Source organism: Prenolepis imparis, unplaced genomic scaffold, assembly GCF_030444845.1.
Source record: "Prenolepis imparis isolate NDT839.2.m4 unplaced genomic scaffold, iyPreImpa1.0 SCAF_6, whole genome shotgun sequence".
In the NCBI taxonomy this organism is placed as follows: domain Eukaryota; kingdom Metazoa; phylum Arthropoda; class Insecta; order Hymenoptera; family Formicidae; genus Prenolepis; species Prenolepis imparis.
In genome coordinates this window covers 17,268,093-17,281,865 of record NW_028141164.1, presented here as the reverse complement: position 1 = coordinate 17,281,865, position 13,773 = coordinate 17,268,093, and the positions used below count along the sequence as shown (strand labels likewise).

At 32.9% G+C, this 13,773-nt stretch overlaps 1 protein-coding gene across 1 annotated transcript; it reads right to left on the bottom strand.

The window, feature by feature from the left end:
* Nucleotides 1-2,418: 2,418 nt before the first annotated feature.
* On the bottom strand, nucleotides 2,419-10,138 carry LOC145937844 (uncharacterized). Its single transcript, XM_083041211.1, has 7 exons — nucleotides 10,129-10,138; nucleotides 5,114-5,194; nucleotides 4,670-4,798; nucleotides 4,377-4,433; nucleotides 3,444-3,782; nucleotides 2,574-3,325; nucleotides 2,419-2,445 (listed from the first exon to the last, which is right to left on the bottom strand). Exons 1-7 carry the CDS (start codon nucleotides 10,136-10,138, stop codon nucleotides 2,419-2,421), a joined length of 1,395 nt encoding a protein of 464 aa, XP_082897337.1.
* Between the last annotated feature and the right edge of the window lie 3,635 nt (nucleotides 10,139-13,773).

Here is a 13,773-nt window from a genome sequence, read left to right as displayed (position 1 = left end):
AACTTGCATAGAAATAAGCGTAATTTTTAATAATTCTAACCATTGTTACGTCCGGGGGTGCAGTTGCGGCGTAAATTTTACGAAATTTAAATCGCGACCTACGAACTCGAACTGCGGGGCGGACTACGTCGTATTTCGGAATTACTCCGGGGATACCCACGACGACAGGTATTTCCTTTATGGTCACGGTTGCGTTTTGGGAGAAAGGGAGCGTTTCGTATAGGTTCGATTACTGACGAATCAGTCCATGTATCCGCGGAATCGTTCGAGTGAATCGTTGACGGAGTGGAAAATAGTGATTACTGTATTACCATCCGAGTCGATACGGTAGGGTTCTTCACCACGGCGGTACAGAAGGTAAGCTCGTTGGCAATGATAACAAGGGTGGTCAATGTCACGTGTTTTCGACAGTCGGTAAAAATTGCAGACTGAGCAAACGACTCCGGTCGGTACGTCGCCGATAACGAGGAGATGCTTAGCGCAAGTTAACCACTCAGATTGCACGCCAATAGGTAAACGCATATGGCAATCCGTACAGAGAGCGGCACTTGTTTCCTTATTAATAAAACCGATTATCCGTTGGCAATACGGGAGGTTATTTAGGGTTTCTTCAATAGTTTCTTCCTCGGAATCATCCTCGGGGAGAAGCAAAGTGGTGGGGATGTCCAAGTGTGACGGTATTATTGGACACATAGGAGTTGATTGTTTAAACTAATGTTAGTTAAAATAAATAATTGCCATGAGGTCGATTTGAATGTTCTAACACGTTCACGAAGTTTCTAGATATTCTGGAAAGATTTAGAATTTTCCAAAGGGTTGACTGTAGGATACCTACTGCAGTTTTATGAGGGCCATAAACTGACCCTTGATAAAAAAAAAAGGTTTCGCACGATTTCTCTTTTTGGGAGATGAGAAAATTTAAGACGCGCAGAGAATATTCTGGAAACCACGTGGTAAGCTAATATTTCTAAAATTGCAAGAGAATTTATTAGTTATTATTGTTAAGTGATTCAAAAATGCGTAGACGTAGTTTCCGAAATAGATTCTTGTATTTCGCGGGTTCCTGGGCAGAAGGGAGGCTCGTGTTGTAAAGAAATGTCTTGAGCACCTACCTTATTTAATTTCCAAGGAATGGACAACGACTGGATGGCGATGATCCGGGGTACCCGCGTTGTAGAGGGTGTATAGGATGCCAGACCTTTCTGCAGATACCTTGTACGGCGTGGATCGTTGTCCGGGATGTCGTTCAATGGCACCTTGGAATTCTTGATTTCGATCGTGTGCAATTGCGTAGGCCACTCCCGTAATTTAACGTCCGCGTGATTATTATTATTATTATTAATGCTAAAAGGCACGGAGTCGCCGAACAATCTATCGTATTCCGCGTCGTTATGATAGTCGATTCCAATGAAATTAGAGAGACCACGTGTTGATTCAGTGCGATGTAGTCGTGCTGTTATACGCCGTAGTTGATTCTTTCTTCCTGCACGGCGTGTTTTAGGCATTATAAAATTTAAACATTCTGAACGTCGTTTCGCTTCTGCAATAACTAACGTGCGGCGGTCCTCACTGTTCGTTGTTGCTTTCGGCGAGAGATTATGAGCGGTTCGTCCTCTCTGAATAATCACTACGAGGTTCAGGAAATATTTCTATGTTGTAGAATAGTAATTTGTTAGGAATGGATTACTTGACGCGTGTTTTAGGCATTGTAAAATTTAAACGTTCTGAACGTCGTTTCGCTTCTGCAATAATTAACGTGCGGCGGTCCTCACTGTTTGTTGTTGCTTTCGGCGAGAGATTATGAGCGGTTCGTCCTCTCTGAATAATCACTACGAGATTCAGAAAATATTTCTATGTTGTAGAATAATAATTTGTTAGGAATGGGTTATTCGGCATGTGCAGGCGAGAGAATTCGAGATGCGTTTTAGAAATAATATAGGCTTGGAGATACACGAGGTTGGAACTAATTTAGAATGAATTTAGAATATATATATAACACTTTTATTCTAGTATAACATTACGAGTAATACAAAGTATCTAAGTTAAATTTTAGAGTTAGAATCTTAGAGTTAAAGTTAGAATTAGAGTCTTAGAATTAGAATTAGAATCTTAGAGTTAGAATTTGAATTTTAGAATTCGGAGAGAGTCTTAAAGGTGACTGCTCTGCTTGACGGCGCGATTAGAACTGAGCTCCTCTGGGCTCGCTCTGAGGTCCTTCGGTTTTCGGCAGCTCGGTTGCGGCGGCCGAGAGTGGGGGAACTCTCTAGAGTAGGGAGTTGCCGTGGTAGGGAAGTTCCCAGATGCTGCGGAGCGCCGCGCTCAGGCACTAGGCGGAGTTAGATGTCATGGCCGGCATTGGCGCGCATTTCGAACGGTGTTATAAGAACTTAGAATTATTTTGCATAAGAGTGAAAAAATTTAAGTAGCCGGACGTGACACCATGTACTGTAATTATAAGATTTAATAAGCTCACTATACAATATGTTTCTTTCTTCTTTTAAATAATTATATAATTTCTGTATATCCTCCATATTTGGTAATTCAATTTTATTATGTCTTTTATTTTGCGTTACAGTTTCCTCTGCTATTCTATTTATTGTTGCTCCATAATCTTCTTCTAAAAGTTTCAAGAAATTTTCTACCTTTCTTAAACCCTCATTATCATCTTTTTTTATATATTCAGTACATAATATGTTTCCTAATTTTTTTAAGAGCGTACCAAGTCGTGTAGCGACAGACGGTGTTTTAAATTTATTAGTATCAGGATTAAATTGAGCTACATCTTTAGCAGCTAAAATGCATGAATCATAATTGCATGGTTGATATATTGAGGCAAAATTAGTGATATTTGAATTAAATTTCTTAATAGAAATTAAGTAACGACCTAAAAGTCTTAATTCTGCTCTTATCATATCATGGTGGCGTTGATTCCTAAATTTATTACATAATTTATTTGCGCGAAGTATCACTAACTCATCATATCTTATTATTCTACACACATTGTCATCTCTCATAATTGGGAAGATTACTTTTCTAACCATATCACTGGCTTTAGTGTGTATCCGTGCTTGTACTTTTCTACCAAGTACCATAACATGTCTGCCAATACTTCTTTTGTTGCAATTTTGAAAGTGATGTCTTACATTATTTTTTGTATAAAAGCCCTTACACTTTGGGCAACAAATATATTCTGATGCAGGTTTGTTAATTTTCGAAGGTCTCCGAGATACTATCAATTCTCCTGTATTAAACTGCGAACTAGTATTATATATAAAATTACTTTCTTTTCTAATAGTCTCTATGATGGCCTTTCTTTCTGAATTACCTAAGAAAAATAATATAAAAATAAAAGAAAAATAATATAAACATTTTTTAATAAAGATATGTATAATGCAACATTTGATTCAAAATGATGTGTATAGATTATTATATATTATATTTACCTTTAGGAAGCAAAATAAATTTTTTTACCTCTTCCTCATTTTTATGGACAGTCTCTAAGTGTCGTGCGAATTTAGTTTGTAATTTTTTGCAATACTTGCAAAAATATTTTTTATTTTGTCCTTTCTCTTGAGATTTAAGCACAATAAGATTTGTATCATCACAATTTGCTTTTTCTTCATAAGTATATTTCGAGGTATTAAGACTATCATTTGTAGTATTAGACTTTTCATTTTTATCAAAGCTTTCAGAAATAGAAATATTTGATTCATCATCTGAATCATTGGAAACATCATAATCTGGATCATTATTGTAATCCTCACTGTCTTCATAAATATTGTCTGAAATCAAAATGTATAATTTTTGATGTAATACGTAATGAATATACATTAATGTGTTATATTAATGTATAATAGATATATATATATATTAATGTGTAATAGATATATATATATATATATATTATTTTCAATATCAATAATTATATCAAAGATACAAAAGAGAAAAATAGAATACTTAGAATACTTAAAATACTTAAAAATAAATTTCAAAACTATTATATATGCTATATGTTTATAGAGAGCTTTCTATAATATTATTAAAGTTATGAAACTTTTTAATTGTAATTATTTATAAACAGATACCTTATAAGTTCTTCAAAAAGTTCAATAAAATAAAGAATTTAATCTAATTTATTAAATTATCTGTTTGATTAATTTATCTTTATTTATAGTTCTTAAGGATTTTTTAAAGATTTTGCTTGTGTATCTAATATCAAAACTTTGGCATGACATTATATAACAAAATATACATATAACTATACATATTAATCTATTAATAATACATTATATTAAAATAACCATATTATGTTCGTTATAAAATTATATGTAACAACGTTTAATTTGGAAGCAAATAGATATAAATTGTATTGTTACCTTGTTGGTTAACTGTTGTTATTTGACAAAGTTTTAAAGTTTTATTTTGAATATTGTCTTCTGCAACATTAGAATTAATACCTACGAGAATAAATCATAATAGATTAACTAGTACATACATACTAGATTAACTAATTAGCAATTATTTTTTAACTATAATAATTAAATAAAAGAAGTTTCTCTCTCACACATATACACACTCTCTTGTATAAATTCATTATATCCATATAATTTATGTGACATATGACCACTAGTTTACATAAAAACAATTAAATTATTATACAATACTTTACCATTGGAGTCATTTATTATTTCTGTCACTTCATTATATTGAGCATTTATTTCTGCTAAAGTAATAAAAGATGAATTCAATATATGTTCCAAAGAGATATCCTCGTTCATAGAAAAATTAATATTTAAATCTAAAAAATAATTAAAATTCATGATAAATTTGCTTGTAAATTAAAATATTTAATTAATATTGTAATATTAATTAAGCAAGTTAACTTCAAAATTAAAATAATAAACTGAATATGAATTATAAATATTATTTTGTAGATAGGCTGTTTCTTGTTTATTTAAAATTTAAAATTTCCAAAAATTTATTCAAAAATACAATTGTAATAAAATTAGTATTATTATTATCAAAAATGGATATAGAATATTTATATTTATATGTAATAATGCTTATCATGCAGTTAAACATAACATTTCAATATTTAAATTAGTTATATTACCTGTATTATCAATTGTTTTATCATTTAGTATTTCAAAAAGATTAGTTTGAGAAATACTTGGTTGAACATCTAAAAAAAGAACTAATTATACCAAATAATGTTATTATTTTTCTGTGCATGTCATTTTTATGAAGAAATAAGTTTATATAAACATGAATCAAAACGCATACCTTGTTGATTACTTTTTTCTGGAGATATTTCAGAAATATTTGGTTGAATATCTAATAAAGGAACTATAATTATTCCAAATGATTGATAATTAATATTTTTATGAAAAGAATATTAAATAAAAGATAGATAAATATCTCAACTACATACTACTTTTCTACGCATATTACTTTTATGAAGACATAAGTTTATATAAATATGGATATCAAAGCGCATACCTTGTTGATTACTTTTTTCTAGAGATATTTCAGAAATATTTGGTTGAATATCTAAAAAAGGAACTATAATTATTCGAAATGATTGATAATTAATATTTTTATAAAAAGAATATTAAATAAAAGATAGGTAAATATCTCAGCTACATACTACTTTTCTACGCATATTACTTTTATGAAGAAATAAGTTTATATAAACATGGATCAAAGCACACACCTTGATTACTTTTTTCTGGAGATATTTCAGAAATACTTAGTTGAATATCTAAAAAAGGAACTATAATTATTCTAAATGATTGATAATTAATATTTTATGAAAAAATACTAAATAAAAGATAGCTAAATATCTCAGCTACGTATTGCTTTTCTACGCATATTACTTTTATGAAGATATAAGTTTATATAAACATGGATATCAAAGCGCATACCTTGTTGATTACTTTTTGCTAGAGATATTTCAGAAATATTTGGTTGAATATCTAAAAAAGGAACTATAATTATTCCAAATGATTGATAATTAATATTTTTATAAAAAGAATATTAAATAAAAGATAGGTAAATATCTCAGCTACATACTACTTTTCTACGCATATTACTTTTATGAAGAAATAAGTTTATATAAACATGGATCAAAGCACACACCTTGATTACTTTTTTCTGGAGATATTTCAGAAATACTTAGTTGAATATCTAAAAAAGAAACTATAATTATTCTAAATGATTGATAATTAATATTTTATGAAAAAATACTAAATAAAAGATAGCTAAATATCTCAGCTACGTATTGCTTTTCTACGCATATTACTTTTATAAAGAAATAAGTTTATATAAACATGAATATCAAAACGCATACCTTGTTGATTGCTTTTTTCTGTATTTCTTAACAAATTAGTATCAAAATCTAAAAAATAATTTATATATTTTTAGAAGAAATAAAATTGATATAAAAAATAATATATTGATATAAAACTTTTTGTCACCTTCATTACTTTCCATAGAACTTGAAGTGATACTTAAGTCGATTCGTTTTAAATATATTTTTGGTATATTATTCCTCAGATTTTTAGCAATTTCTTCAAGAGCCATATAACTTTCTTAAAACAATATTTGTATACAAAATTATTACTTAACAAGTATTACCCAGTAAGTAACAGTAATATAACCTCAATGTTATAATTTCTCACTAACTGTTACATAGATAGAAGGCATATTACATTGTTGCAGTTACAATAATAGTCAGTAGAAAATTATAACATAGATGTTATGTTATTATTTAGTATTTAATGTAATTTAGTTAGTATTTAATGTTTACTGGATACATAGATATAATTACATATATAAAATTTTACATAATTTTATCTACTTACTACTAGATATTATCCATCCTCTGGTTTTTCTTTTTTTTTACGCATTATTTTATAATTATTTTTATTTTTGCTCAAAGAATACATTGTGTAACACTGTGTCTCACAAATTAAAAGAGGATATTTTACTATCTATTTCTTAGGCTGCATTCAGAAACTACACTCAAAACACAGTGACAGCTATAACGCGGCAACACTTGCTACGCGGCAAAAAACGATGCGATAGTCAATCAACTTACAATTTTTCCATAAGTATTTATTCTTCTAAGATCGACACTTAGGCCCGTATTCATAGTCCGTTCTTATATTTAAAATCGTCTTAAGACCTCGTTCAACCAATCAAATGGCCGCATAGGATCTCTTGATTGATTGAACGATGTCTTAAGACGATCTTAAATATAAGAACGGATTATGAATACGGGCCTTAATGAGTTATTAGAAGTTCGTAAGGTCTTAATGAATTATTTAAATCATATGGATGTATGAAAAGCAAAAGTATTAAAAGATCTGGCGCAAATGATAGGTTTATATTATATATACAGTAAAATGGTAGTTTGCAGATCAATTAGTTTTTAACAAAAAAATATCAAAATGTTTAAATATTGATCTTATTTTAAAACATCTTTAATTATTCTTCTTTAAAACATACTAAAATTATAATTTTTACTTAATCATTTATTTATATTTGCAAAGATGTCTAACGGCAGTTTTAAAAACATATATAGCAAAGTTGACTAAAAGACTATATATTTACTTTATATAAGATTAACCAAGTAATTAGTACTGTAACTAAATTGTTTATAAATATATACAACATATATAAAGCTTATCTTTTAAATAATAACAACTAAATGTATTTAGTATAAAATTTTTATATTTATTGGCAATTTTAAGGACTTTATATAAAGAAATTAAAGAATGGTAGTTTTTAGGACAGTTCCTAAAAATGCCGATAAACATATATGGCTTTCAGGACTGACTTGAAAACCACCAAGAGTTCTCAAAACTGCCGATGCATTCTAAAAATCGTCCCGAAAGCTACCTCTTGACATACATATATATATATATATATATATATATTATAAGTATCGCTGTGTATAAATATAACTGTTGAATTATCTTAGTTAATACGACTAGTATCTAGAAGCTAGTGTGCTTTTTGGTTTCTCAATATGATCTCGATATAACGATTTTGTTCTCAATGTTCTGAGTGAGTTTATCGATCTGAAATTGGATTCTTAATGATTTCGATATAACGATTCTGTTCTGAGTGAGTTTATCGATCTGAAATTGGATTCCTAATGATTATGATACTTCTTGGCGAGCGGTTATATACTAATTTTTGGGCTACCCTCAGTCTTTCGATAGTCATACGTGGACCAGTATCGATGAGACACTTGTCGCGAAAATATAAACATTCTCGATATATTTGCTGACTTCTTAAAATATTTGCGCAGTACATTTGTATTTCTAAAATGTTTTGAGTTTTAGATTGAAAACATGTTATTATTATCGTGTACTTTAGAGCGTTAAGATTGTGTAATTAAGTATGTTTATCGTCGTTTGAAATAAACCGTTAAATTGTATGACATTGACTACAAATATTATTGTGTTATTACCCTTGTTAAAGTATCAATATCGTTGGTCGCTAATTAATGTAGATACATGTATGTGTGAACTATCTTTCGTTGTAATAACCATTTTAATATTAGTAAACATATATATATTGAGGTGAACTTGATAGCATTAATAAATAAAGTCTAGTTATACATATGAGTGCATGTAATATTTTAAGTCAACATATAAATTTATAATCCTGATATAAGGCATTGTTGACATATATATATATTTGTAAAATTCAATAATATGTCACCCATACGTATGTGGTTTTAAGATTATTCATTTGAAATGCTACTTGGATGTATAAAAGATAAAGGACAATAGCCTTGGAATCTGATTGTGAATGCTAGTTTTATCGTTATTTATTCATGTTAGCAGTATGTCTGTGGATCGCACATCTACATGCATTTTTAAGCTGTTTTCGATACTCGAGTCGGTCTTAAGCTATTGTTAGTTGATAATTATGTAAGATAGTATTTGTTCTTGTTACAATATGTCTAAATAAAGATGTTAATATGCATATATCCTTCTGGTTTGTTTACGTTTAGAATCTCGCATTTATATGTTCATGATTATATCGATAAAGAGTTATACTGTAGATGCATATGTATATGTTATACGCGTATGCTACGTTAGTTTCATATATGCACTTGTATGCGTGTATTCTTGAATTGATTGTGTGCGTCAAAAGTTATATATATATGTGTATATATATGTATATATATATATGTATATGAATGTAATTACATTCATGCATATATGTATATGAATGCGTATTACATATATTATCTTATTTGCAATATTTCACTGAATGATACGTACGTAATTCTTAATCTAATTATTAATATATCTAAATTAGTATTTTTATAAATATGTTTATATATCCAAGTTTGACTGCTAGACATGAATGGTCTAGTAATATTAGTATTAAATTAACGTTTAAACATTGAAAAAGGTAAAAGAGCATAATTCGTTTCATTAGGCTATTTGAATTCTCCCGCTTTAATTGAAGAGAGCTTTCTCTCCAAATTCTCTCTTGTTCCATTATGGCCGCTTTGTCGTTTGCTAGTGTTGACAGGCGCGATGTTGTGTATTCCTTCGATTGTTGTCGGCAGTATTTAGATGTGATTTATTCGTATTACCGCGTTGATATTAAATGTAATTATAGTGGAATCTTGTGTAAATATGATTTAAAGATCGGTGGCGAGGAAGAAGATAGATAATTAAAATAATATAATAATTAAAGAAAAAAAAAGAATAGTGACTGACACCGACGGGCGTTAAGGCGAGACGCTGGCCGTTACACTTTCAACAGAAAGTGTAACGGCCAGCGTCTCGCCTTAACGCCCGTCGGTGTCAGTCACTATTCTTTTTTTTTTCTTTAATTATTATATTATTCGAGCTGTTGCTCGGGTGACCTGTTCCAACAAGCAGGACGACACGATCACCATACGAGCGCTGTTGGACTCCAGGTCAGAAGCCACATTTGTATCTGAGCGAGTCGTTCAGACCTTGAGCCTACCCAGACGTTGCACGCACATCCCGATTTCTGGGATACGGGGCGCCTCTCATCGGGGTGCCGTCATCACTCACACGGTAGTGATGACCATCGGCTCCTTGCGAGACCCCGACGCTAATTACCACTTACCACTCGTCATGGTGCTACCAAAGGTGACCGCGATGCTTCCCTCACACAGAATCCAACGACGCGAGTAGCCTCATCTAACGAAGTTGAGCCTGGCAGATCCTGACTACTTCAGGGTTGCCGTCCCCTACCACCTACGAGCCGAGGCTCTGCGGGGAAGTGGGCCCCGTTCCCCCGAACTGAGAAGACTTTCCCAGCTCGGAGGGAGCTCCCCAAGTGACTGAGGAGCTGATTGTACCCATAACTTGGGTACTGTCTGCTTTTAGCACCACAAGGCTATTCCCTTGCGTGGGGTGAGCACTCTCACCACGACAAGGTGGCGGACGACGAGAGGGAGGCTGTCCTGCCCTGCTTCAAGGACTGGCTTGGCAGGGCACATGGGGGTGTTACGTCCTGGAGGGAGATTTTGACGCGTTCTGGCGTGACCTATGAAGGTACGCAATAGAAAGCCTGGCGCGCGGGCCGAGCGGTAAAACACGCGTGGTCAGGACTTATGGAGAGACGCGACGTCGCAGGACGACATAAGCATGTATGCTTACGTATGTGTGCGTAAGGAAGGAAATGTAAGTAGTGAATCTTATAAGTTGTTAATCGTATAAATCGTCGCTTAGACTGCTTGAATTTACATATATCAGTTGATTTTATTTATTAATAATTTATTTATTCTTCAATAAGATGAACTAATTCTGTCTTTTATTAATTTACAGGTAGAGAAGGAAGCGGTTATCGCCCTGAGAGAGGCGTGACCCTGAGGCTACAGGCAGAGGTTCACCCTTATAGAGGCACTCCCCGAGGATTGGGTATAGAGCTGGAAGAATTGTTAAGGATCGCTCGCCCTGTCGAAGGCGCTCTAATGGATAGGAGCGGTGCGACGCCTTGTGAGAGGCGCGCGGTAAACGAATGAGTTTTTCATAGAAGGCAGAACTATAATTAGATAAGTATAAAAATTCCTTAAGTAATAATTATTTTTCTTATATAGCAGTCTGAGCTTGTTGTTATTTTACAGATTCGAAAACCTGTGCCAATGGAGAGAAGAGAGAGAGATAGTGAAACTCTGTGTCGAGTTAAATATATATTATTTTTGAATCGTGAAACAATTATTAGTACCGTCGCGATACTTTGGTTATTTGATAGTTAAAGCGTTGCGTTAATTAATTATAATGAATTAATTTATAATGTAATTAGTTAAGATATGGTTAGGTAGCGCTCGAGAATAATTATATTAATAAGTTTGATTAATAATTACTATAGATTGTAGGTTTCCAGCAAGTTACTTGTAGAATTAATTTATAGATAGTTAAGAATAATGAATATTTATTTTATACACCGATTTGTTCTGATCTATCTGTATCTTATAATGACTGAATGACTGAATTACAATTCTTATAATTTGACTAGTATGATAACTATAGTGATATATTGGCTATAATGATGAAGAATAATTAACGAATTATCCCTTGCAAGCGGCGTATATATACCTCTGGGCTACCCCCACATTACGGAAACAGGCGGTTACAATAATTCCACGTGTCTCCGAATGATAGGGTCTCGCGAGAGAGTTTGAATATAATAACCGTTGTATTATATTTGCACAGTAATATTTGTATATCTATTTTTAGTCGTGATGTTATTATCGCTGTTTTTGTAATGTATGTTCTTTTAATATTTGTATTTGTCAAACAATATGTGTTTTTATATTGAGTAAATAAAGAATACGTTGATTTCAAATGTTCCTGTGTTTTGGTGTTGTTATTTTAAGTGCCCTTGTTTTCATATAGTTGCGAAAAGATATATATATGTATATATGTACCCAGATAGCAAAATGTTAGCAGCATGTCGGCAGTATGACAGCAGATCTAATCATGATTTTACAGCAGATTCCTATCCACTGTGTCCGCAATTGATGATATTCTGCTAGCATAGTTAGTAAGCAAAATCTGACAGCAGATTGGCGGCAGAAACCGAGCAGATCTGCACATATAGTTTGATGGCAGATTGGCAGCAGAAACCGAACAGATCTGTCAAACGCAATCTAATAGCAGATTGGCGGCAGAAATCGAGCAGGATCTGCACAATTCCTTGCCATTTGAATATATGAGTATAATAAAACTCAATATTTTTCGATGAATATAACAGATGCATAAGACGTGTTATCCGCTACTTATAATTTTTTTTTTCATAAATATGATATTTAATGTATAACATATTATATTGTATGTAGTTATATCTCACATAGCAATTTTTAATGTTCAATTTAATCTATTAATTAAATTAATAAAATAAATTGTAAAAATAATTAACTTTATATAATTTATCAAATTTAAGATATAATTTATATGAGAATTAAATTCTGCTTTATGCTTTAAATAGAAAGTAAATGGATAATTTTTCATGTATATCCAATTGATTCTAATAAGTTTAATATTCTCATGTTAGACTTGTCAGATATCAAAAATTAAACTTATAGAAAAATATACTTTTGATCTTTTATTAATAGCCACGACTTGCAGACTTTATATCTATTTTTAACAGAAATTTGATTGCGAGAAAATACATCACATAGCGGTAGGTGAAGGAACTATTAAATAACTGCAAAATGCAGATCCTGTTGTCAATTTGCCATCAGATTGTGCGCGCGCAAATCTTGCTCGATTTCTACTACCAATCTGCTATGATAATTCTATACAAATCCTGCTTGATTTCTGCTACTGACTTGCTGCCAAATTATGTCAGCAGATTTTATAACATTTCTGCCAAGGCTGGCGAGGTGTGGCCGGTCATGTTTCGGGGCACCTCCCAGTCGGTGAGGGTACACTCGGTCGACAGAGCTGTAGCGGGATCGTGGGATGAATTAAAATGAATTCGAGTCAAACCACAACAACCACAAAGACAAGGAGTGCAACAAAGGTGGTGGCGGAGGGCAAAGGGCCGAAACCAGGCCCATTGTCCTCCAAAATAACGGTCAAGGACATCCGTTCGTTGTCAGTGACCCTTATTAGGGAGAAGATGGGGCCGCACACAGGCCAGCAGATGGAGGTCGATAATCAGACCCCATCCACCAGCCTGGAAGAAGAGACTGTGGATGTCACTACGGTGGATGACGCCGGAAACGACACCGACACGTACATCCCGGAGACAGAGACGGAGCCTTTGCCGAAGAAGCGCAAACAAGGTCGCCCAATAACAACGGGCGATAATGAAAGGCTCAAAGCGAGGGGAGCAGCAGCGCTAGCCGAGGAAGAGCTGAGAAAGGATAGGGATATGTTGGATCCCAAAATCCCAATCAGCAATAGCCAAGCCTGGGAAAGGCTTGAGCAAAAAACGGCGGATTTCGCGGACGAAATCCGTGAGGCCCCGGCACTCGATGTGACGACCAGGGGCTTAGAGAACACGACAATCCTCAAGAAGTGAGCCATCCTCAGTAATAATCAGAGGGGCACAGTGAGGAGGGAAGTGTCCGATGCTGCGTGCTATCTGCACACAGCCATAGACGGACTAGCTGCCTCCTCACTCACTGCCTCGGCCACGAAAGAGGTAAGAGAAGGGGAGAGCGAATTAGAAACGCTCAAGGAACAGAACAGTGTCACGTCCGGCTACTTAAATTTTTCACTCCTATGCAAAATAATTCTAAGTTCTTATAACACCGTT

What these genes read in the sequence shown, in the direction of transcription:
- LOC145937844 (XM_083041211.1), bottom strand. An exon ending in TAAAACAATTGATAATACAG is followed by an intron (nt 4,799 to 5,113) that starts GTAATATAACTA and finishes ATTATTTTTTAG; the next exon opens with ATTTAAATATTAATTTTTCT. An exon ending in ATAGAATAGCAGAGGAAACT is followed by an intron (nt 2,446 to 2,573) that starts GTAACGCAAAAT and finishes TTATAATTACAG; the next exon opens with TACATGGTGTCACGTCCGGC.